The sequence below is a fragment of the Myotis daubentonii genome, chromosome 14 (genome assembly GCF_963259705.1).
Source record: "Myotis daubentonii chromosome 14, mMyoDau2.1, whole genome shotgun sequence".
Taxonomy (NCBI): domain Eukaryota; kingdom Metazoa; phylum Chordata; class Mammalia; order Chiroptera; family Vespertilionidae; genus Myotis; species Myotis daubentonii.
This window is the reverse complement of record NC_081853.1, coordinates 10,626,361-10,649,791: the sequence shown is the minus strand read 5'-3', so window position 1 is coordinate 10,649,791 and position 23,431 is coordinate 10,626,361. Positions and strand designations below refer to the sequence as shown.

The window sequence follows — 23,431 nt, the reverse complement described above, 5'->3', positions numbered from 1 at the left end:
CCGCCTCCCCGCCCAGCACAATGGCCTTCACCTGCCAACGCTCGGCCCAGAGCACATCTGACAAACAATCGTGGCTCTATGTGTCAACACCGGCTCACCGGAAAACAGGCTTTCGCTGGTTTTCTCTGTAGAAAGTAACCCTATCCACACACAGGTTCCTTCCCCCAGCTTCCTTTCTTTTCTCTCTCTGGGCCCTCCTGTAGATGAGCCTGGGACGGGTGTGAAGGTCTGGATCCAAGTTTAAGCTCTGTTACCAAATAGCCGCGGGCTGCTGGCTGAGCGATCTCTGACCCTCCGCTCCCTGTGCAAAAACGATCTGGTCTTTCAGTTTCCTTTCTGCTGTCATGGTCGTTTGGCCATCCTTACGATCCCTCGCACCCCTTCTATATGTGTGGGATGGAACCGAATGGGGTGGCAATTTCTAGCCAGCAAAAGGAGCAGCCCCTGGGATTTGCTTACACAAAATCGTCATTTACTCAGAACCAGGCTCCTTATCTTAATCACGGTTCCAACAACTCAAGAGCACTTAAAAGGGTGGCTGGCTCCCTGGAATCTTTGAGAGTTTCATTGAGCTTGTTATATTCAGAAGAGAGAAAGAGGAGTGGAGGCCCGGAATACTGTTTTAAGATGTCAGTGGAAGGGATCTGATTTTTCCTTTCCTTTCGAGCAGGGATTTTTAATTTTTAATTTTTGTGTGTGTGTGGTTGCTCTCACTATATTCCCAGCACCTAGACTAGTACCTGGCACATGCATATGAATATAATGAGTTTATTTCATTAAAATAAATAAGTGCACTCTTTCAACAAGTATTTTCTGTTTCTTGAATTCTTGGAATGTTGACACACTAAATTCAACGGGAACAAGTTTATTGAAGCTAAAATAGCAGGTGGCTAAGTGGGTGGGCTTAGGGGCTCCCAGACTGACTTTGAGGCCAGCTCTGCCTTTCTGAGCGTGGCGCGAGGCAGGCAGGTTCGCAGTTCTGAGCGGCATTTTCCTCACCTGTGCGCTGAGCTTAGCGTTTGAGTCTCCCCGCAGGGGCTGTGGAGAGGCTGGATGAGAAGGGGCGGGGAAGCACCTGGGGGCTGGCACAGGGTAAGTGCTCGGTCCACTGCCCGGTGAGTGAATGCACAGGCGTCCTCGTGCTCCCAAAGCCATCTTTTTAATGTGCTTAGGGAGTGAGGGTTGTCTCCAGACTTAAAGGTCCTGTTAGTCACAGGCTGCTTCTTAAACTGTTGTGTTGCTCTGAAGCTGGGAGTCCTTTCCAATCGCTCTGCTTTATGCTCCTCCTGGCCCCTGGATAGCCAACTCCTAGGTCAGCGGTTCTCAACCTGTGGGTCGCGACCCCTTTGGGGGTCGAACGACCCTTTCACAGGGGTCGCCTAAGACCATCGGAAAACACATATATAATTACATATTGTTTTTGTGATGAATCACTATGCTTTAATTATGCTCAATTTGTAACCATGAAATTGGGGGTCACCCCAACATGAGGAACGGGATTAAAGGGTCGCGGCGTGAGGAAGGTTGAGAACCCCTGTCCTAGGTCCTGTCTGTGTTTTCGCTGGGGTATGTTCCCGTTTCCCTGTGGCCTCCCTTGGTGGGTAATGTGTTCCTCGGGGTAAGTTGCTGATCTGTGATCTCCCTTGCCGGCTCCCGGAGGCGCTGGGCCCTTCGGAGGCACTCACTAACGGACTGATTCTGACACTTCCACCCCAGGAAGCTTCCCCCTGACTTGAATGAGGAGTCACACACATGGGGATTCAGATGGCATCTTGCAAATCCCAAAGTGGGAACATGTGCTCTTAGGGGAAAAAATCTCATAGAAGGAAACAGAATTGTAGGTGCAGGTGTCTTTGGCTACCGTTCAGACTGTCTGCCTGTGTCTCCATACATGTCTAGGACCATATGCATTACATATGTTGTCTATTTTAAAATAAAACACTGCAGTGGTCCAGCTGTTCCAAATTCTGTTTCAAAGAACTTGTGGGTGCTTCCCAAGCAACACCATGTAGTCATTCCTGCACTGTCCCAGACTGTTCTCCTACGGTGCCAAACATTAAAAATTAAATGCTCCTTGCAACTCCGTTTCCCCCTCTACAAACAATTGGATTTGGTTGATTTTAAAAAATGAAAACTCCAATGTTGACATTACAAGGGGGAAACAACCCAGAGCGAAAGTATAAGAAAGTTAATTCTTGAATCCGGGACACCTTGCGATCCCTTCCTTCGCCAATGTTTGGCAGGTGTCAACAGAATGAAAATGAATTTTAACAGTAGGGTGAGCAAATTAGAGAACTAGGGGAGTCAAGTGGCTGCTTAAAACTCCAATGATGTTTGTATTACCCCTTGCTTGAGGGAGATGCATACCAATGCTCTTACTATTTTTACTATTCGTCATCATCATCATCATCATCATTATTTAGAAATCAACGATTGACTACTGCATTTTACAGATGGACTTTAATCTTTGCCCTTTACCTTTACCAGCCCTGGTTGGGCAGCTCCTAAGTTGTGCTCTGTTGGCAAAGGCTCCAAATGTACTGCAATGGGCTCTGCAACTGTATAGGACCTGCAGCTAGGGCATAATCCAACACACCTTTCAGACAACGCTACTTGTTTCTCTTCTGGGTGGGTAACTGCATCAGGAGTGCCAAGGGGACTGACTTCAGGGTAGACTTAGGTGGGTAAAGCTGATACTGGCACCTCACTGCACTCGGAAACTTAGCGCACTATCAATGGACTCAACGGCACAAGTGCAGGCTGATGGGCACAGAGACTTATGGAAGAAACGCTTCCAAGTGGGAACTAACCAAGTCCTTTAACCCAGGTTTGCTAAGAAGCAATTTTGGTTTGGCATTTAAGCAATGTTGGAAAAATATCTGTTCCTAAAATGCTACAATTATGTAGGTTCTATACTCTCGTTTAATCTATTGATTAAATTCAAGTGATGTTCCTGATCGAACACCCTACCATTTATAGTGTTCTGTAATTGATCATGATGTTTGATATTCTCAACCATGTCATGTTTTATATTCTTTCCCCTCCCCCCTCACAATGGGAATATATATATATATATATATATATATATATATATATATGATATTTTTTTCATGATTTCTTATCTTAATAATAAGCATAATGTGATTTTGTTTCAGATATAACAATTTTTAGATAAGTTTGCAATATGTTCTACCAAACAAATGTAATTTTCTTGGGGGGAATAATAGAGCTTTCAGTTTTTCATTCTATTGAGATTTTCCTATTATTCTAACAGCTAAAAGAATGAAGACAAAAGTTCAATCTCTCTATTTTGTAATATTATATTTTGGGACTTTTTGTGGGCTGGAGAAAAATTCTGCTGTTGAGAATAATTATGATTGTATTAATAAGCTGTCTGAGAGAGGCTCCTTTCTTTAATGAATCCCTTTTACAATGAGCTGGAGGTAGCTGTTTTATCTCTGAAATTCAGAGCACAGTTATGGCTGTTGTGACTCCGGATGGATGCTAGAGGCAAGAGAATAGCTAATGTAACTAAAGTCGCTGTGAATCCAAACTGCAAATTAAAAGGTGACTTTGTGTCTTTCTTATATGGAAAATGTGTACTTGTCATATCTGCTTGACAGTACAAGAGTGACTGTATGGTTTGGACAATAACGAACAATGACAGTAGTCAACCTCATCAGAAGACATGAAATAAAGAAGTGACAATGATTAATGGCAGCTGGCTGTTCACAGAATTTTCTAGAAGAGTTTTTCTTGGCATGATCAAATAACCAGGGGATGTTGCTGTGCCCCTCCTGAGCTCCGAGCAGCAAACAAAAGATTGGTCCTCCCATGCCTGCTGCCCTTGAGAATCAACTTAATCCCTTCATAGTCCCTCCGACTAAATCAAGCTAACGGCATGACCAAGAGAGGATGGCTTCTTCAGAACTATGCAGAATTTTGCAGAAATGAATTTTGCAGAAACTTTGAATTAAAAACTATTATGGCATATATGCATAATAACCCATGGACACAGACAATAGTGTGGTCAAGGCCTGGGGAGGGGGTGGGAGTAAGGTAGAGAAGGGCATTGGGGGATACAAAGGGAACATCTGTAATATTTTCACCAATAAAGATTTTTAAAATTCTATTATGGCAATACACAGTACACACAAGGGGATTAAACATGTGATGTATATTTCAATGCTAATTTTTATAATTTTTTTTAAGACAGCTGCTTTGAATAAAAATCATAACAGATTTTGTTAATGATTTCAAAATAAATAAATTATATTTAATTTTCCCTGCTGTAGTTATTACATCTTCAATTAATTTGCAGAGTACTTGATGTTTTTATATTCCCTACAACATGAGCAAAAATAAGTTTTCTCTAGTTGACTGAATTAATATGTTAAATGTGCCTGAAGTAGTTAGTAAAGAAATGAAGCTTCATTTAAGGTGGTCTATTTAGGCCATATCATGGTATTTGGAAAATTTGGGGCCTGATTGTGGAGATTTATTCCTTTGAAAGTTCATTTTCTTTTACAATGAGAAGGAAACTGATTTACAGTGTGGTTTGGGGTCATGCAAATTAAGTTAATATTGAATTAATTCTTTGATATCACACTCCTGCAATGTAGCAACTGCAAGTTGACAATACAAGAATATATAGCAAAAATCTCAAGAGAAAACCGTAGAAAGGAATTAAGGCAAATGAGTATCGGAAAATCTACTAGGATAGCAATGCGTTATTGTGCAAATACATGTAAATTTACGCAGAACAAAATCCATTCAGTCATCTATTCATCCATCCTTTCTTTCATTCTTTAAAAAAAGTAAAGCAAAATCCTAAATTCCCACTAAGTTCACATTCTATGGTAAGCTCTTAAAAATGCCTCATCACACATTCAAAGGAAATAAAGTTACATTATTTATCTGCTTGGAGTGTTAAAAAATCTGTCTGCTAGCCAGGGGTACATTTATGCAAAATAAAAGAAAAAAAAATAAAGGGGAAAAGAAAGCAAATTCAATAAACAAAAAGAATTAGAAGAAGGACTATTATTAAATGATTAGGGAAAATGATATGACCTACGACTTCTAAATTAGCATTCAAAATACTCAAGTACATATTTGCCTGCTCTCTTGACCAATTTTTCTAGCTCCCTCTAATGTCAAGTCTGCCTCAACACAGTTTTTGGTGGTCAGGTTTTTCTACATGAACAAAGAAACTGTATACTCTCTTTTATTCATAACTCAAATAGTGGGGAAAAAAGACTTTCCGAAGTTTTAGGTTTTGCTCTTTCAGGAGAATTTTTAGGAAAATTAATACAAATGCCAGTGATGTTGAAGAAGTTACCCTTGTCATTGTTCTTGGGGGAGTAGCAGGGAGACATGTGAGACCAGAAGTCAAAGCCCTCCCTGGCACTGTGAGATCGTGAACAAGCGACACGGACACAATCGAGTCTTTAGTTTCCTGTTTGTGTGTGTGGCAGTCCCATGCAGTACTGCTCTTCTTTCAAAATTAACCCTCCATTGGGTCTTACTTAGAGCACACCCTCAAGTCAGGTAGAATTCATTCTTTAGTGTTCAATTAAGACATTTACTTTATTAAAGGTATTCTGCAATTTCTTAAAGTGTTGTTCAGTTTCCTACCCCACCTTTCTATTTGTTAAAGCATCTATGGTTACCACACCATTGGACACTGACCATTCCGGTCTTTGGGATGGGAAAGGAAAAAACGAAAGCAGCAACACAGTGTCAGAGAGCAGGATGATCTGTTTTCAGGCATTAAGCAGTCAGGTGGCTGTGAATTCCATGAAACAAAGGCATTAGGTGCCATTTTGTTGTGATGTTAATATTCTTGGAATGAAAAAAATGAAATGTTCATCGTTGGCTTTACTCGGAGGATCATTTGATGCCAATATGAAAGCCAAGGAGAGGAGGCAATTATGCACACGTCACATGCATCCTAATTTCAGTATGAAGCTTACATTTCAAACCTGAGGTCAGGAAAGTAACATGAAAACTTTTACTACAAAGTCTAGACAGGAGAAAGATATAAGGGAGAGGGAGGAAGCACATTGCAGGTGTCAGATAATCTAGTCTGATTATCTGAGCTGTGCTAGCTATAGGGGAACACTTACCCTTCAGTCCAGCTAGAAGTTAGCAGGGTAAGAAGGAACAAACCAGAATAACATAAAGACTAGCAACAAGGCTCAGGAAAGCAGACAGGAGTTCTAACCTAGCAGCTAAAGTTCTTGGGTTTGAGCAAAGATTGAACAAGAAAACTTAAATGAAACAAAACAAAACAAAAACAAAAATTAACCCTTCCCCCCCCAAACCAACAGTAACCAAGACCCCTCTAACTGTGGAAGGCTGTTCAGGTGGAAGCAAAAATAGAACAATTCTCAAAAACACCGAACTTTGGGGATCTATGATGTGATAAACAGTTATTAATTGAGAAACAGACATTAAAATGAGACTCATTGCAAGCGATATATCAATCAATTGACCAAATACAAAGCTTAAAATACCACCCCCTCCCACTCTGAGGTCTGATTTTCTCCATTCCTCTAACACGGGGATCAGGTGACTCCATAAGAGGCCACTGACATAATAAATTGTGGCAACACTCAAATACGGATTTGGACATAGTTTCCAAGGTAAGCACTATTGGCCTTAAAATTGGAAAATTGCAATTAGTTGTTTAAAAAAGTTGCTTAACTAGGCACTTACTTAATTTTTCTCAAGTTTTAACCGAAAAGGGGTGGGGGATTAATCAACAACAACACACATCAAAAAACCACAAAAGAACAAAAAGTTAAGGTTTGGTGGAACCCTCCCAAAATCATTGTAGAGTCATACAAACTAATGAATAGCAGGATCTATTTTTTCTGGTATTTACAGTTGAATATAAATACTCCACTCTACTCTTTCTTAGACGTGTCTTTTCATTCTGAAATCGAGCTTTTGAAATGGCAAAAACTAAAAACTGCACCCAGAAGTTCGTTAAACTGAATTTAGAAAGACCCAAATAAACTCACAATTACTCCCAAGTTTCCCAATCTGTAAAATGTTCCATTCTCGAGTTTCCCTTGAACAGACGTGACAGGACTGGAGTGTTTATTTTTTTCTACCCCAAAAGTCCTCTCTCATTTATCTGCAGTTTCCCTTTACCATGTAAATACTAATAAAGTAATTGCAAAGTTTACTCATTGAAAGTCATTCTTAAGAATTATTTACTTGCAGGAATGGTGAATACTTTGGGCATATATTCAGAGACAGGATTTGATGAGGTGTGTACAGAATAAAGTATTTAACAATGACCCTTACCTTTCAGAAGTCAAGGAAACCTTTTTAAAATGCAATACTTGATTGTTTGACTCTTTTTGTTAGAGAATCTGTGATTGACTTAAAGTGTGCGATGAGACACAAAGCAAATGGGTGTCAAGACTGAGAAGGTAATTGGAGGATCAACATTTCCCACCTGTCCCTGTGCTGGGATTGTTGTTCATTTCCCTCTAAGCTGGCTTTGTAGGACCAGGTGATCAGTCTGCACCAGCTTGCCCAGGACTGAGGACACAGGCCTGGGGACACAGGATAAGTCGTGGGCAAATCTGGATGAGTCGGTTGCCCTTAGGTTTGACTGATCTCTTTGAAAGTAATAGTTTAACATATAAAATGCAGCTGTGAAGTAACTGTGATGTAAGTCTAATAAAATTATTACCCCTAGCCATTTTTGGGGGGTATATGTATAACCACTCATGGCACCACAGAATGTAAAATCCCTGGTTCCTTTTTTGATCTTTCTCATGGGTTTCATATACTCGTAATTGCAGGTGATCAGGTGCGGAGTGGGGTTGGTTGAATCCTGACCTGTTACCTCTGTGGTCTTCTAAGTCATGGGAGTAGACGCCTCACTGGCTGATACCCTGGAGTAGTGAAGTGCCTGAACCAGCAAATAGATTGAATCTGGAGTAGTACTGAGGCTCTGTTTCCGGGATAATAAAGGAACTATGGGGTTCCTGGGTTCAACACTGTTGGCTAAGCTCTGGGTAAGGATTGTCACTCATTACAGGGTGGTGGTGTACTGTCACTCATTACAGGGTGGTGGTGTACTGTCACTCATTACAGGGTGGTGGTGTACTGTCACTCATTACAGGGTGGTGGCGTACTGTCACTCATTACAGGGTGGTGGTGTACTGTCACTCATTACAGGGTGGTGGCGTACTGCTGTGTAGATTGGGCGCTGCACAGATCAATAGGGGCCATTCACATTTTTGTGTAAAAAATGCCTCCCGCAGCACCTGTGCAAGGGTGGGAGTAGTGGCCTTGTTCTTACAGAACCTGGTGGGTGTGGTTGGGCCATACACTCTTTGGAGAACCCCCATTCTTGGGCAGCGATTGAGGAGGCATTTTAATAGAGAAGAAGAAGGTGGCTTCACCAGCCAGGTCCTGAGAAATCCCAGAGGCATGAGTTATCTGACCTCACTCATCTCGAAGCCTACCTTCCATGCTCTCTAATAAAAGTTCCTACGTGAACGGGGGAGTGACATACATCAAGCTCCTGTGTACCCAACCGAGTCTTCCTGCTGATCCCCATGACTAGCACTTCAACTTCAAGCCAAGTGAGTCCTGCCCACAAAGGGAAATCTAAGTCAAGAGCCCCTGAGTGTTTCCATGAGGAGACATCCATCCACAGCTCCCATCAGCCGTCTCTTGTTTTATCAGTATTGCTCCTGAACATCCTTCCTCTTTCCTACTCTAGTGAGGAAATAGTGGGCTAAAACCAAGTAATAATGTCTTAATCAGGGCAGATGAGAGAACGGACACACTGGATGTAAGGTGAAATGACTTCAGGAAAAAATGGAGATTATTTGGAAATAACACTTGAATTTTCCAAATATCACCTGAGATACATGTTTTATGAGATTGAATGGGATGGAGGTTATAATTAGGAAACTTTTCTGCTGACACACAAGATAACTCCCTTTCAGAGGGTGTGTTATTTCCAAATGTATTAAAAAGGAGCCTGTTGGGAATGGATTGTGTGGCTCAGTGGTTGAGCATCGACTGACCCATTAACCAAGAGTTCATGGTGAGATTCCTGGTTGGGGCACATGCCGAGGTTCCAGGCTCGATCTCCAGTGAGGGACGTGCAGGAGGCAGCATATCGATGATATTTCTCTCAAATCATTGATGTTTCAATCTCTTTATCCCTCTCCCTTTCTCTCTCTAAAAATCAACAAAAACATATTTAAAGAAATATATTTTTAAAAGGAGCCTGTTGGGCAAGGTGAAAGGAGGAATTCCATCACATAGGTGTTGCTGTTTTTTTAATTAAATATTGGATATGGTTTATCTCAACTAACAACTAAACAGTTAAAAAGGGATGATGCCTGCTCTCATTATAGCTATGAAACCTGAATGCCACAAGAAGAAAGTGGGGACGTTGGGGTGGTTTTAGTCAAAAGGCTGTCCCTTCTCCCCAGTCCCTCCTCAACCTTTTCCTCATTGTTTTGGGATTTTTGCATGAAAATCCACAGTGGCTGTGTGATTACTTACAATGTTCCACAGGGCATGCATCTTCCTTTAAGAATCATCAGTATTAGACAGAAATTCCTGGGAGCACCTGATTGATAGTATTTGTCATCCAAAAAGAGTTTTTCCCCATCAGCAAAGGTGTTGCAAGGTTTAGGAGGAAATTCTCATTAGACAGAAATGGACATGGCAGTGGAGTTCATTGGCAAGAGCATTGATCTCTATTTAGTTGCTGTAGCTGCAAAATTATTCCATCCATATCCACGTTTTGTTTAAGAGCAACTTAAGGAGAGGGACTATGTCAGAGCACCGTGCTAACAGCTGGGTTTGTGCTGCGGGCCTTCACACTTGCTTCCCCTTCTGCTGCACTTCTTTTGCTGCAGATGTTTGTGGGACTGACTCCCCATCATTTGGATTCATACTCCGATGGGCTGTCTAATATCCCCTCTCCTCACTCAGCCACGGGGCATGACATTGTTCATGGTATTTTGCAGTGTCTGAAAGTATGTGATTTCTTTGCTGACTTGCTGGCTATGTAGACTCCTCCACTGGGAAGCAGGTACCCTGAGAGCAGGGACCTCGTCTATCTTTCTCATTAGTGTGTCTCATCACTTAAGTAGGTGCGCAGTGAACCAGTCTGAATGGGTGGGTTAATGCTAAAGTAAGGCATCGCCATGACTATAGCTAAAAATGACTTGTCCCTGCGCTCTCTCTAATTGACTTGATAATCAGGGAAAGGCAAAAGCCACTATTTAGGGTCCATGTTTGTAACAAAAATGAATTATTTGATTGGGTGCTTTGTGTTTCCAATGTTGCCATCTTCTCTGTTTTAAGCCGAATTTCCCCTGACCCTGAGCATCAGAAGGCTCGGGAGAGAAAACAACTCTCCAAGTAGCAAGAAGACATGGCAAAGAGGAAAGAAATTAAAATGCATGTAGAGGTAAGAGGAGAAGAAACTGGAAGAGAACCAGGGCTATTTAAGGAGATGGTTTCACTTTTTGGGTGCTGGTGTTTTAGCTCAGAATGGGATTTTAGGGACCCTGTTTTTTCTTTGTTTGTTTCCACTGCATGTGGTAATGTCATCATTTCTTTTTAAATGGTTCTAGGTTGCAGATTTACATTATTTTTCAAATCAAACCCTATTTTCATAGGAAGAAATGAGGCAAGGACATGCATAATCTAGTATTTTTGAAGGACTCAAGCAAATACATGTTTGGTTGCGAATTCCAAACTCTCACAAAGAGATACAAATCCACCTAAAATATACTTCCCTTTGTTTAGTCCTTAAAGTGTCAAGTATTGCACTTTAAAATTACTTTCATCTAACATTTTTGCCCCAACTTTCCCCCCTGGACTCATTGTGTGTGTTTTTCCAGCAAACATGATTTTTATGAATCTTTCATATTAAAGCAACTAGGTTCTTCTAATTCAGCTTTGGAGATTGCCTCTACAGAACTATTTTGAGCAAATGGCAGATCTACTTACAGAATTGGGATATGGGGGCATCCAGCTGGGGTACGTTCCCTCCCTTGGCGTTGAGTTTCTGCACTTGGGTCGGGGGCACAGGCTTGTGTGACTGCCCAGTGGCCCGGTACATGGCTTGGACCCACAGGATGCGATCTTGCTCATCATCACTTGCAAATATCACAGTGTCTCCTTCTTTGACTGCATTAAAGAAGGCTCGGCCACCTTCCAAACCTGGAACAAAAGGAATAAAAACGACTAAGCTGAGCTCAATGTTCTTGGCCGGACTGAGCCCCGAGAAAGGTGGATTCTGCTATTTTCCCTTGGGCCAGAGAGGGCAGGAGCAATTGATCTGACTCTAGTGGGAAGGAAGGCTGCCACCCACTTGGCCAGAGGGGCGCCATGATGGTAAAGAGGCAGCTTTGAGCAGGGCTTTTGTCTCTATCTTTGTCTGGGGCCAGAATGATCAAGCAGGCTGCCTACTGGCTTGGGTGAACGTCTGTCTATACATATACTATTATTTTTCTCATCTTTCAAACAAATAAACAACAACAAAAATATCTCTTGACCTATACCTCTCCCTTCTCCTCACTGGGGTAGGGGAGAGCTACCAGGGTTGCTCAACTTTTCGTGCAGGTGTGAGTCTCCTGGGCGTCTTGTTAAAATGCAGCTTCCGATTCAGAGAGTCTGCGTTTCTAACAAGTTCCAGGCCATGCAGATGGTGCTGGTGCAAGGACCACGCTTCTATTCTGCCCACAGCCCCTCCAAGCAGGCTACTGCCCCACTGAAACTGACAAGGTCCCCCCTGTCCACCCCCACCCCCCCTGACTTGCTGAATCCCATGGTCAATTCAGAGTCCTCACTGTATTCCATCCATCTACTCATCAGCCAGATGTGACTCTCACTCCGTTCTCTTGGAAATGCTTTCTTCACTTGGCTCCAGGCCACCTGATTTCTTCCTCCCTCCCTGGCTGATGCTGTCAGTCTCCTTTGGGATTCCTCCTCTCCTCCTGCCTCTTAAATGTTGGAGCATCCTGGGGTTTTGATTTTGGACCCCTTCTTTATCTACACCCTGTCTTCCTGTGATGCCACCCACTCTCAAATACCAGGAACATGCTCATGGTCCCTGTGTTTCTACCTCCATCCTGGATGTCTCCCTTTGAACCGCAGGCCTGAATACCTAATGGTTTTCTTGACGTCTCCATGCTTATGATATACAGTACTGAACTCCTGGTCTTTCTCCCGAATGCCTCCCCATCTCAGTAAAGCTGAGAGCACCGCTCTAGTTGCTTAAGCCCACAGCCCACTCGGTACTGCTCACTTTCTCTCACTACTCACTTCCAGGGGACTTCTCATGGCCATTAATTCTTTAGGACATTATACCAGAACTTGGCCCCTTCTTCCACCCCTGGTGCTGCTACCCCGAATCGAGCCATGCTCACCTCTCATTTGGGATTATTTTATAGCCTCCTATCTGCTCTGTCTGCCCCCATCATCACTCTCTAGAGTTTAGGGTAATTGGTTGAGCACAAGAGTCTGGTCACGGCACTCCTCTGCTCAAAACCTGCCAGTGATTCCACTTTTCATGCAGGAAAAGTCTGGGTTCTGGCTAGGCGTGCAAGGCCCACATGAGTTGACCCTCCACTACTTCTACTCTTTCTCTCTCTCTCTCTCTCTCTCTCTCTCTCTCTCTCTCTCTCTCTCATATATGAACTCACTTCATGGTGGCCACACTGGCCTCTTGCAATTCCTTGAACCACTCCAGGTATGTTCTCACCTCAGGACCTTTGCACTTGCTGTTTCCTGTGCCTAGATCACTCTTCCTCTAGACATCTGTGTGATTCACACACTTCCTTCATGTCTTTGCTCAAATGTCAAATTCTTGTTCAAGCTTTCACTGATTTCTCCCCTCATTACTCATCTCTCTTAGCTTGCTTCTTTTTTCTCCATAGTTCTTATCACTATCTTACAAACTAAATAACTGACTTTACTTCATATGGACTGGGAGGTTTTGTCTGCTTTGTTCACTGATGTGTCCCTTGTACCTAGAATAGTACATGGCACATAGTAGGTGCTCAACAAATACTTCTTGAGTGAATGAATGCTCTATAGGCCCATCATTTCCCGGGGGCAGTTCTCAAGGTTACCATTTAGAGTAAGGGAGGTGGAAGCCTCTCTGAACTCAGGCCACAGTTACATCGTGTCTGTCAACATATTCCAAAAGCTGGTGTTTTGGGGTTACTGGGAACTCAGTGGCCAGATATAAAGCTTCCTGTCTTCATCCGGTTCCTTATCATCCCCCAATTATCAGTTAAAACGGAGAGAATGATTGGCGTGATTAGCTCCAAATTTCCAGCAAGGCCCAGCCACTAATCTGCTTGACGTCACTGAAATAGGTGACGCGTGGACTTGGCCATCATGTTGATAATACTAACCCAGGTGTCCATTCCTCATGAGTGGGTGTAAGTTCGCAGCTTTGCACGTAGTTTCCAGGGATTCTAGACCAGCAGGGGCTACTCCTTTATATGGAGGGTCTGATGGTGCAGCATTTTTAATGAAAGATCTTGGGTGGTTATAATTATGGGGGGTATTTTCCTAGTTTTTTAAGGAGCGATTTTTAGAACGTGCAAGTTGGGTAAGCTAATGTGCAGTGAGCAAGCTGGGAAAACTGATGAAGTGGATGGATGACATGATAAGGAGGAAAATTCTGGAGGGGGCAAGAGAAAGAGGAAGATCTTTGAGGGATGATTGAAGCCCTGAGAAGCGAGAATGAAGGAGGTCAAAGGAGAGTGGCCGTCAGACCTGCTGTGGTTCAGGCTCCCTTGGAATGAGCTGCTTTGATCTGTCAGTGTAAGGGGGGTAGACACCACGGGTAGGAACTTTCCCTGCCCCCTGCCTCCACTCAGGGCTGCAGCTAAGGTCAGAAAGTCAGTCCACACGTTGCCTCAAAGTGCACAGGTAGAGAGAGAAGGATGCTAAGAAGTTTTCAGATTTGTATTTAATCCTCCCAACAGCTCTCTGAGATAAGTACCATTATTCCCATTTTGTGAAGGAGGAAATGGAGTCACAGAGAAGGCGGGAACTAGCCCATGAACTCAAAGCGGAGCTGTGAGCATCAGAGGTGAGCTTCCGGTCCCAGCTATCTAACGTCAGAGCCGAGGACTGTGACCACTGGGTGCACAGCTGAACCACATGGCCGGGCACACAGAGCTGAGGACTGTGACCACTGGGATGCACGGCTGAACCACAGGGCCAGATGCACAGAGCTGACGACTGTAACCACTGGGCAGCACAGCCCGACCACACGGCTGGACACACTGACAGCTGTCTGCGATCGGCCATCAGCAGCACTGGAAGCCTCATCCTGGAGGCATCAGGGTGAAGAGAAGCATCTAAAGCAGCAGCAATGCTGACATGACCGCAGTGGAGCGCAACAGAGCTTTTCCAGAAAACACGGAGACCAGGCCACGCCAAGGGGAGCAAGGAGGGAGCCGAGCAGCGGGATGACAGGAAACCAGGGAGAGAGCGCAGTGAGCGTGGACGCGTGCCTTGGGCACAGTGTTCGACAAGGAGCAGTTCCTGGGGACGGGATCTGTGAAATGGGAGTGTGGCAGTGCCCGGGCTCTCCGTGGTGCCGCACAGGCACTGTCCTGTCAGGAACAGCGGGACACTCCGGGAATGGACGGAGGCTGACCAGGCACAGGACGCTGGCCGCCTCCTGAGGGGGAGACTGGCCAATAGCACACAGGGATGGACCATTTACAATGGGAAAGCTGTGAAAGAATTAACTTAATGGTTTGAAGGATTTTGAATGAATATCCTTTTATTTGAAAACATCACCACTTACTCTAATAGGAATTGAGACATTGTCGCATGTTCTCCGAACCACACCCGGGGAAAGGTAGAGTGCAGTGTTTTTGTCTTTAGCTTGAAATGAGTAGCCTGTATTTAAAACATAGTTATTTACCAATTCCCCGAGTTAATATGTCAAGGACCCTAAGCAAGGTAAAGTTGACTTAGTGCGAATACTTGTGTCTGGGTGACCACTGGGTCCCAGGATGGTACAAAGGTGAGGACATCACAGCTACAAGGCTACCTGCCCCACCAACACTCCACAGCTGGGCCCACTGACAGCCTGGGTAACGCCAAGAAGAGGGTTGGGGTGGGGGGCAAATGGGCTCAGAATCCTCTCCATTCGCACACTCACCTTTCAGGGGGCAGCTGGGGAGGCCCCTCACACCTCCGTGGGCACTGGCTAAATTGTACCTTCCTTCCACCTCTAGCTGGCAAGCCTGACTGTGCATAAAATGCCCCACAAGTCTTGTTAAAATATGAGGATTCTGCCCTCCCCTCTTCTGGGTCAGAGCTTAGGTTTGGGGCCCAGGAACTTCTATTTCTAATAAGCGCTCTTTGAGAAATTCCGAGTTAGACTTTTCTTATGGCAATTAGAAGTATTTAAATCTCATTTTCAATCAAATGTTACTTTGAAAATAAATAGGACATGGCACACACAAGGCAAAGAAGCTGCTGCTTATTATTCTCAAGAACACAAATTACTTCTCCTTTACATCACTGGTAAAGGGACTTCTAAATTATGTCCCACGGGGGCAACGTGATAAGAGGAAGAGAAGCTTTCTAATAGATGCACACATTCCTTGGCTGGTGGGAGAGGAGCTGCCTCCCCCCGCCCCCCACCCCGCCCTCCTGTGGGGAGAGGATGTGCTTCCGGGAGAACATGACAGCGACAGCTACTCCAAGTGCCCAAGGGGGTGTGGGCTGGCCCCGTCCCAGCCCAGTCTCTCCCTTTACAAAACAGGACGGCAACCCTGGTCCTGTCTCTGTCGGGGGTGGGGGTGGGGTGAGGACCAAGTGCAATCATGTGGAGGGAACAGTGGTGAACTGGCTTTCAACGAGTCACTGTGGGAAGAAGTGACCATTTCCCCCTCTTGTTGGCCTCCCACCTTACCCTGCAGGTCTCAGCAAAGGTGGCCATTTCTCTGAAGGGAACTCAATGGTTTGAGAAGATTGCAAACCTTGACAGAACACCCGAGGGCTGGCTTTCTAAGGCAGGAGCCGCATCCTTTCAATGAGATGTCCCGTGACATTGTTTCAAACTCCATGGGTTCTATCTGTGATGAAGGATTTCTGGGCAGAGCCTTTAACTCAGGCTCTCTGTGGTCGGCTCTGGGGGGATGCTAACCACCTCCTGGGCGTGAGGCCGGGCTGAGTCCCTCGGGTGCGAATTTCCCTAAGTGGACTGGGCCCACGGGCTGCCTAGCCACACCCTCCCTGGTTCACACCCCATCTTCTCTCAAACTCTGTTTTTCTTTTATGTGTATTTTGTTGCATGTGGGAGAGCAATATGGGAGTAGAAAAAAAGGTTTTGGGCCAAATAATGCAGTATGGTTGGAAATGCTTCCCTGTGCAGATTTGGCATAAAAATAAACTTCTCTGGGAGAGGGCTGTTGGTGCTTGTTGTTCATTAATATGCTGAAATGATTTCACACCCCCACCCATTTTGAAGGTTCTCTGAGGCTGATTTCTATTCATTTTTTTTTCTGGGAAGAAGATAAAATGGGTGGTGGCGGGGAGAGGTGTGAAGGGGCAGGAAGTAGAACTCAGGAGAAATACTACTATTCGCGTGGTTCTCTGAGTTACACAGGCTTAGGAGCTCTGATGGCTATGCTTGTGGATTGGTGTCTTCTTGGGAAAAAAGACATTTAGGGAGCGCTTTCTCTTCACGTGCCATCAGCCAGCCTGGAAGCGTAGTTAGCAGATCTGGGGTGTACAAAGCAGGCTTGGCCATGGGGACACAGGATACAACCACAATACACAATCACCGGTGGAACACCACACACACACACACACACACAGGCATGCATGCACGCATGTACGCATGCACACACACACACACACACACAGTCCTTGGTGTTCCTATAGGATTTCTTTCTCAGGAATTTCTTTTTAGCATTCTAGGGTAGAGTATATACTTGATGTGGGCTCAACTATGTAAAAAATCTATGCAGGGTGTCCCCCCAAAAAATGTGTATACATTTTAACAGTCGATAGCTCACTTTTGAAAATGAAATGTTATTTTAATAAACACTGCCTTTATAATTATTCAAAGTGTGTGTGGACATTTTTGGGGATAGCTTATGTATAGTTTTCGTTTTGATTTTACAAAGATCCATTGAATAAAACCAACGTTCTTGATTGGGATGGCATTTACCCAACCAAGATGGAAATTCCACAGGCCAGGGACTGCATGGCTGTCCCGGCCACCTGCCTCTGAGCCCTGGGAACACGGCTTCATTAAGTAAATGCCCAACAAATACTAGTGGGGCACTGCTTTGGGAAGGGGGGGCTTTGTGGGTTCAGGGCCGGTGGGGGGCTGGTACCTGGCTGGGGGTCGGTGTAATCCACAGTGTAGCCGTCCAGCTGCAGCAGCTCCTGGGGCTCCGCTTTCTTCTCCCGGTAACTGCACATGGCGAAGGTGTACTGACTGACCTGCAGGAGAAGCAGACGCTGAGGCCTGAGGCCGGTCCTGAGAGCCCACTGCCCCAGGAGACACCTCAGCCTTTAGCACATCCTTCCCCCACCTTCCCAGGAGACACCTCGGCCTTTATCATGTCCTTTCCCCTGAGGCCCTGTGTGCAGGAGCGGGGTTCAGAATAAGTGTTGTCACCTCTGGCTGTGTGGCATGGAACAAGTTACTCAGCCTCTCTGGTTCCCTGTGACCTCATCTGTAGACTGGATGTAATCTGAGAACCTACCTCCTCACTCAGTTTGAGGATTGAACAGGTTCACATGGATTGCAACGTAGACTCGGTTACTGATGCCCAGTAACTGCTTAATAACTGCTGCCGTCACTGCTGTTATTTTAATTGGGATAAGCCACACGAAATTGCCATTTTTGCAGGTTAAATAGTGGCAATTGACCGTGGCCCTAGCTGAGTCAAGCTCACATCATAACACAGGTCTTTTGGTCAGAAGTTAGGGACTACACTTTCATTTATTTATGCCCCAACTTTTTAATATATTTTTTAGTATTTCATTTTTCCAGGCCAATTCTCAGCATCAAACCTCCCATTTGCCCCCCCGCCCCCCCCCCCCCCGCCCATTCCATTGAAGGAGAGCCTTCAGTTCCTCTGAAAAGTCTTCTGCTCGTCTCGGACAGACGCAGGAGTGACATGCTGTCATAAGCAATGAGCGTGCCATTGCTGGGAGCCAGTCATGGTGCAGCCACCCTCTCCCACGGCTGGCCGCTGTCCCGGATGTAGCCCACGCTACCCACACGGGCAGAATGCCAGTGCCGGGTGGGCCTGCGGCTGCAGGTGACCTTCAGGACCTGTCCCCACGGTGCATCCAGCCCCGGCATGGACCCTACTGCTCTGGCCCGTCTGCCAGGAGCCGCGGGAGAGCGAGCATCCTTCAGGCTTCAGGCTATAGGTTTGTGGCGTATTAACCATCCCGATGTCAAATGCCTTGGCGAAAAAGTGCCACCTCCCTCATCTCTTAGTTCCCTTTATTAAAGGAGACAGGTTCTAAGTGAACTTTGATCGCTGCTGGGGACATTCTCAGTCTCCTTCTCCATGGTGAAGTTTGTCTCTTCTTTTGAAGGCAAGAGAAATTGGCGCTCTCAAGGCCTGCAGCACCTCCTGCCTAGAAGGCTGGGGATCCCAGTGGGAGATAAAGGGAGCGTGTTTCCCCGGCTGCTTTATCTGCTGCTGCCCTCTGTCGGTTTCTGATGAAACCTTTCTGCACGACTTTGTGTCTTTATACCAATGCATGGAGTTTGCAGGACCCGTTCCTTATATTTCAAGGCCTTGGTGGGCTTCAAGGGAAACATACAGCCAGGTCACTAAGAGTATTTTCATAGTGGATATGTATTATTCTCGTGATAAGCAGAACACCCGATAGCACCTTCTTCTCTTAAAGTGATATTTTAAAAATTTAAGAGTGCAAGCTTGGTGGTCACCCAGACCTGCGCCCCTCCCCAGCTCTGATAAGCTGCCACCTATCTAAGTCTGAGCCCTCACCTGTATTCTGCCTGCGTCTTATTGGTGCTGGGGGATTCTCTGAGCAGTGGAGGGCTTTATACAGTGTGCGTGACCCTCACAGAGAAAATGCTCAACACATGCATTGATGTAAACAGTTTCCTAGCATTTGGCACTGACATTCTAATATAGAGTTGGCTTAGGGAGCCATGTATCTTGGTTTTATGCCCCATACAGTGGGTATTCACTAACTGAGTCTGATTTTTCCTAGGAAGTTGAGTATGTATGATCTAATAAAGAGGTTTTTTTTCCCTTCTTCTTCTCATTAACTTACATATAGCATTACTCCAAGCACAGCGCCAGGATTTCCCAACCCATTACTGGTCCTATAGGTAGCTGATCCCCTGTGATGTGACCGTAATTACAGATATTGCTGGAACAGCAGACAGGATTTTTACCTGTCTCTGGCAACACCAGATGATACAGTTTGCTAATGTGAGGATTTGCCAAACAAATATAGAGTTGCAGACACTCACTTGAGAACAGAAAACATCACAACAGAAGAGTGTTATTTCAAGATCATGCATTTACTGTGACTATAGGCTCCGGGCTTTTTGATTTTTTCTTGTTTCAGTGGCTTGCTTCTTGGAATGCTGTACACTGCTGCCCTCTTCTGGTAATACTGCTGAAGTTGTTCCTGACAACATTTGGGCTGAAATAGCTGGTTTATTAGGACCATTTTAATTTGCGATTTGGCAACTTACTTTAGGAAATCAAGAAAGGGATAAAACAATGATTTATCTTTGAACATTTCTACTTACTTCAAGTTTGTGGGGAACCTCAGTTTTTTTAGAGTGCTTGAGGGCGAAGGAAGAGCAAAAGTTTGGAGCTTTTTAATTTTTTTTAAAGCATCCACAAGACATCACTAAGTGAAAGCTATTCCCAATGAAATACATATTCTTATGTCACAGTAGAATTCTACTTACACTGTATTTTGAAGAAAATTAATGAAATAGTGAGCATCTCTGCAATAATAGCATAGAAGAGCCTAGAACACACGTTGGAAGTCAGAGAGTCAACCAGCCCAGCTTGAGAGCCTGGACCAGAACAAGAGAAAACATAAAGGTCTAGTGGCCTCAAAGCCCCAGCAGAATCTGGAAATGCTCTCTGGAGAGATGGGCGTAAAGGACTACAATTTTCATGTTTGGGATTTTGCAGCTGGAACGCACCTTTTCATGGAGCCCTATACTCCTGAGGGTACAATCTTCCTGCTTTTGCTTTAAAGGTGGCTAAACTTCAGATACGCGAGGAACCCCTTAGCTTATTGCCAAACAATTATTTAAACTAGGAAAAGGTTTGCAATAATGTTTTATACAGAGTGGACAGGCCACATTCCTAGAGTGTGTGTATCTGGTGGGGGAAGGTTATAATTGTGCAGATTCTTTAAGTCAGAACAATTGAAACAGAATCTGGGGTCTGGGAATCTCTGCTTTTCATAAGTGTCTCAGATATTTCTGTTGCACACGAAAGCTTGAGAACCACTGTTTTAACATGTAGGAACTGTCTTGAAATTCTAAGTTTGCCCTGAGTTTCGATTATATTCAGCAACTAGAGTCCTGATAGGAGGGTCGGTCTTTTCTTATTCCTAACTCTCCCTCTTCTTCCTCCCAGCACCCATGGGAGATTATAGTACTTGGACATACAACTAACGAAATACATTTTGTCTAAATCCCCTGTTCTTGCCTTTACTATCTTTCTTTGAGAATGATCCAGCTGTCATTTTTACTGAACCCTGGTCACTAGCCCTTGTTCAAAGTTCACATACATATATTTTAGAAAAGACTTCTTTCTGTATGGCAGATTCATTCATTCATTCAATTATTTGTTCATTCACCAAATACTTAGGTAGTAAGTGGGTGCTGGGAATATAAAGATATACAGCATCAGATGTGGTCCCTGCCCTCTGCCTAGCAGAAAGGTAGACATTAATTATATTAGCTCAGAAATGTGATGTTAATGATGATAAGTATTAAAAAGAGATCTATGGTACTGTAAGAGCTTGGGGATCTGGTGTAGTTGGGTGGTCAGGGAAGGTTTTCATGAGGAAACATTGACTAAAACATCACAGAGCCAAGATCTGAGGATGGAGAACACTTGTATAATGTGAAGCATACAGTTCCTGGGACCAATGACCATTTTTGAATGTGACATGGTTATGTGTGAAGAACCAGAGTCTAAATACCAGACGTGTGTGAGGTTTCACTGGCCACCAAGGAGCCATGGGCTTTGGGCAAGTCATTCAGCCTCAGTTCGCTCTAATGTAAAAGGGGGATAAGACACTGACACGAGGGCCACTGGGTGGAGTAGAGGGAGAGTAGGTTTTGGAGTCATACAGACCTGAATTTGAATCTTAGACCCGTTATTTTCTACATATGCAGCCCCAGACAGCTCAGTTAACTTCACTGGGACTCAGTTTAATTAACTTTCAATGGAGATGATATTATCTAGGGCATTTCTTAAAGTCTTCCTGCAGAGCATTTATTTTCTTCTGGTAACTGAATCCTAATTTTCCTTGGGGTAACTCCCTCTTCTCCATTTTCAGCCCATATAGTCTGTGTAGGGCCTTTAGCTGCAGGTAGGGTAGGTGGGACATAAGGCTCAGGCCTGGCCAATCTGTATCAAATCTCTTTGGCTGCAGTGATTGGTGCAGGGAGGGGCACATGATCACTTTGGGCCAATGAAAGCTCAATAGAGGCCTCTGCTGGAACTACTAGGAGTGAAAAACTTTGTTTCCTCTGGGGATGCTAAACTATTCTAAGCCTTGACTTAATTCCTGAGTTTATTCCACAGGGAGAGCTTGCTTGAGGGTGAAGCCAGCTCAGAGGAAAGCACAGTCAGGATATGATAGATAGAGAGAATGAGTCTTGTTGACTCCATGGAGCCCTGGGCCTAGCCAGAAGACCCTTAAATTAATTACTAATTTAATTAACTAACAAGTAGGATTCTTCCCCTTTTAAAACTTGAGCTAGTTTGGGTTGATTTTTATCATTTGCAACCAGAATATGAATATAATTCCCTTAAGGACAATTGTGAAGTTGAGTGGGAAAAATAAACACTCATTCAACTCATTACTTACATGTCTTACAATTCATTTTCATGGTTAACTTACATTAATATCGTTTCCTGGTGACAACTGCTCTGTTCCAAGGTATTTTACATTATTTGTCAATATTTTATCTCCTTTAGATTTAGTAACGTTTCTGAAAGCTAGAACTGTCAGCATGTGTTTTTAAAAACTATTATGTTACCTGTAGAGAATCAGAAACAGGATATGGATTTAGGGACCACATTGTCTCGATCTGATGTAAGACAAGTGAGTTCTAGAAAATGTATGCACATAAAATCTCGCTGAGCACCAGTCCCACCTAAGTGCTTGGAGTCTCGGAAGGCAATTGGAGCCAGAAGGCATATGTTAGGTTGCATTGGCTGTGTAGGGGCCATGGGCTTTGGGCGAGTCATTCGACCTCATTTGCTCTAATGTGAAAGGGGGATCAGACTTGTCCTCACTATAGTTCAGAAAGATTGTACAGACCAACTGGATGACTACCTTGTGAACTCTGAGGACCATGTAAATATAAGCAATAATTAACATTATTAGAGGAACCACAGAATATTATGGTTTGTATGGTGCTGAACAGGAGGGTGGGGGGTGGGTGGATATCTCAGAAATACTTTGGCTTAAGGTCAAACAAAAACTGATTTTAACCTGAAATCTTTTGGGCACAGTGGACCAATAATATGGGAGGGGAGACTCGCTACCATGGTTGTGGGAAGCTGATATAGGGTTAAGCCTCAGACTGATCTGTGGGCAAAGTCACAAACAATTCCCAGCTTAGAGGGCACAGTCCTCTTAGCATAGTTAGGCTTGACCTTATAACACTCCCTAGATCTTACCTGGGAAGCTAAGGGGCTGAGGAAGTGCAGGAAGTATAACCATGGTGTAAACAAGTGAAACTCACAAGAACAAAAACAAGTGAAACTCACAAGAACAGTGTAACTTTGGTAACCACTACCTTGTTTACCTCTGACTATAAAAAGCTTGGTGAGGCCTGAGCCAGTGGAAGTCCTTCCTCTTGAGTTGGACTTGCCCCCTGGTCCCTCAATATTCCCAAATTATCTCATGTGTTTTCTTTTTCATTTGTTGTGGGGCTCCTCTTCCAGACCCGAACCCTGAACCACGCAGGACGTGGAGGGGAAACACTTACGACACATGGTGAGAGGGCCTTTTGTCCCTCTTCCTCTGGGGAGTTGTCGCTCTCCAGGCTCTTCTCCTTTCCCTTCCCCCTCCCACTGTTTCCCCCGAATGGCCCTGCCACACACTGAACTGGAGGAAATGTATGTGTGCGGTGGGGCAAAGAGGGAATGACCTCAAGGTGAATCGGAAACAG

The 23,431-nt window shown here is 44.4% G+C and overlaps 1 protein-coding gene across 10 annotated transcripts in view; it reads right to left on the bottom strand.

The window, feature by feature from the left end:
* Positions 1-23,431, bottom strand: part of CADPS (calcium dependent secretion activator) — a 447,566-nt gene that overhangs the window by 136,901 nt on the left and 287,234 nt on the right. For 8 of the 10 annotated variants that reach the window (XM_059663077.1, XM_059663085.1, XM_059663079.1 and 5 more), the window contains exons 10-11: positions 17,385-17,493; positions 11,008-11,220 (exon numbers count right to left, since the gene is read on the bottom strand). In XM_059663077.1, coding sequence (XP_059519060.1) covers positions 11,008-11,220; positions 17,385-17,493 — 322 coding nt within the window. Of the gene's footprint in view, positions 1-6,125; positions 6,138-11,007; positions 11,221-17,384; positions 17,494-23,431 lie in introns of all 10 variants that reach the window. The other 2 variants (XM_059663078.1, XM_059663082.1) reach the window with 1 other exon arrangement.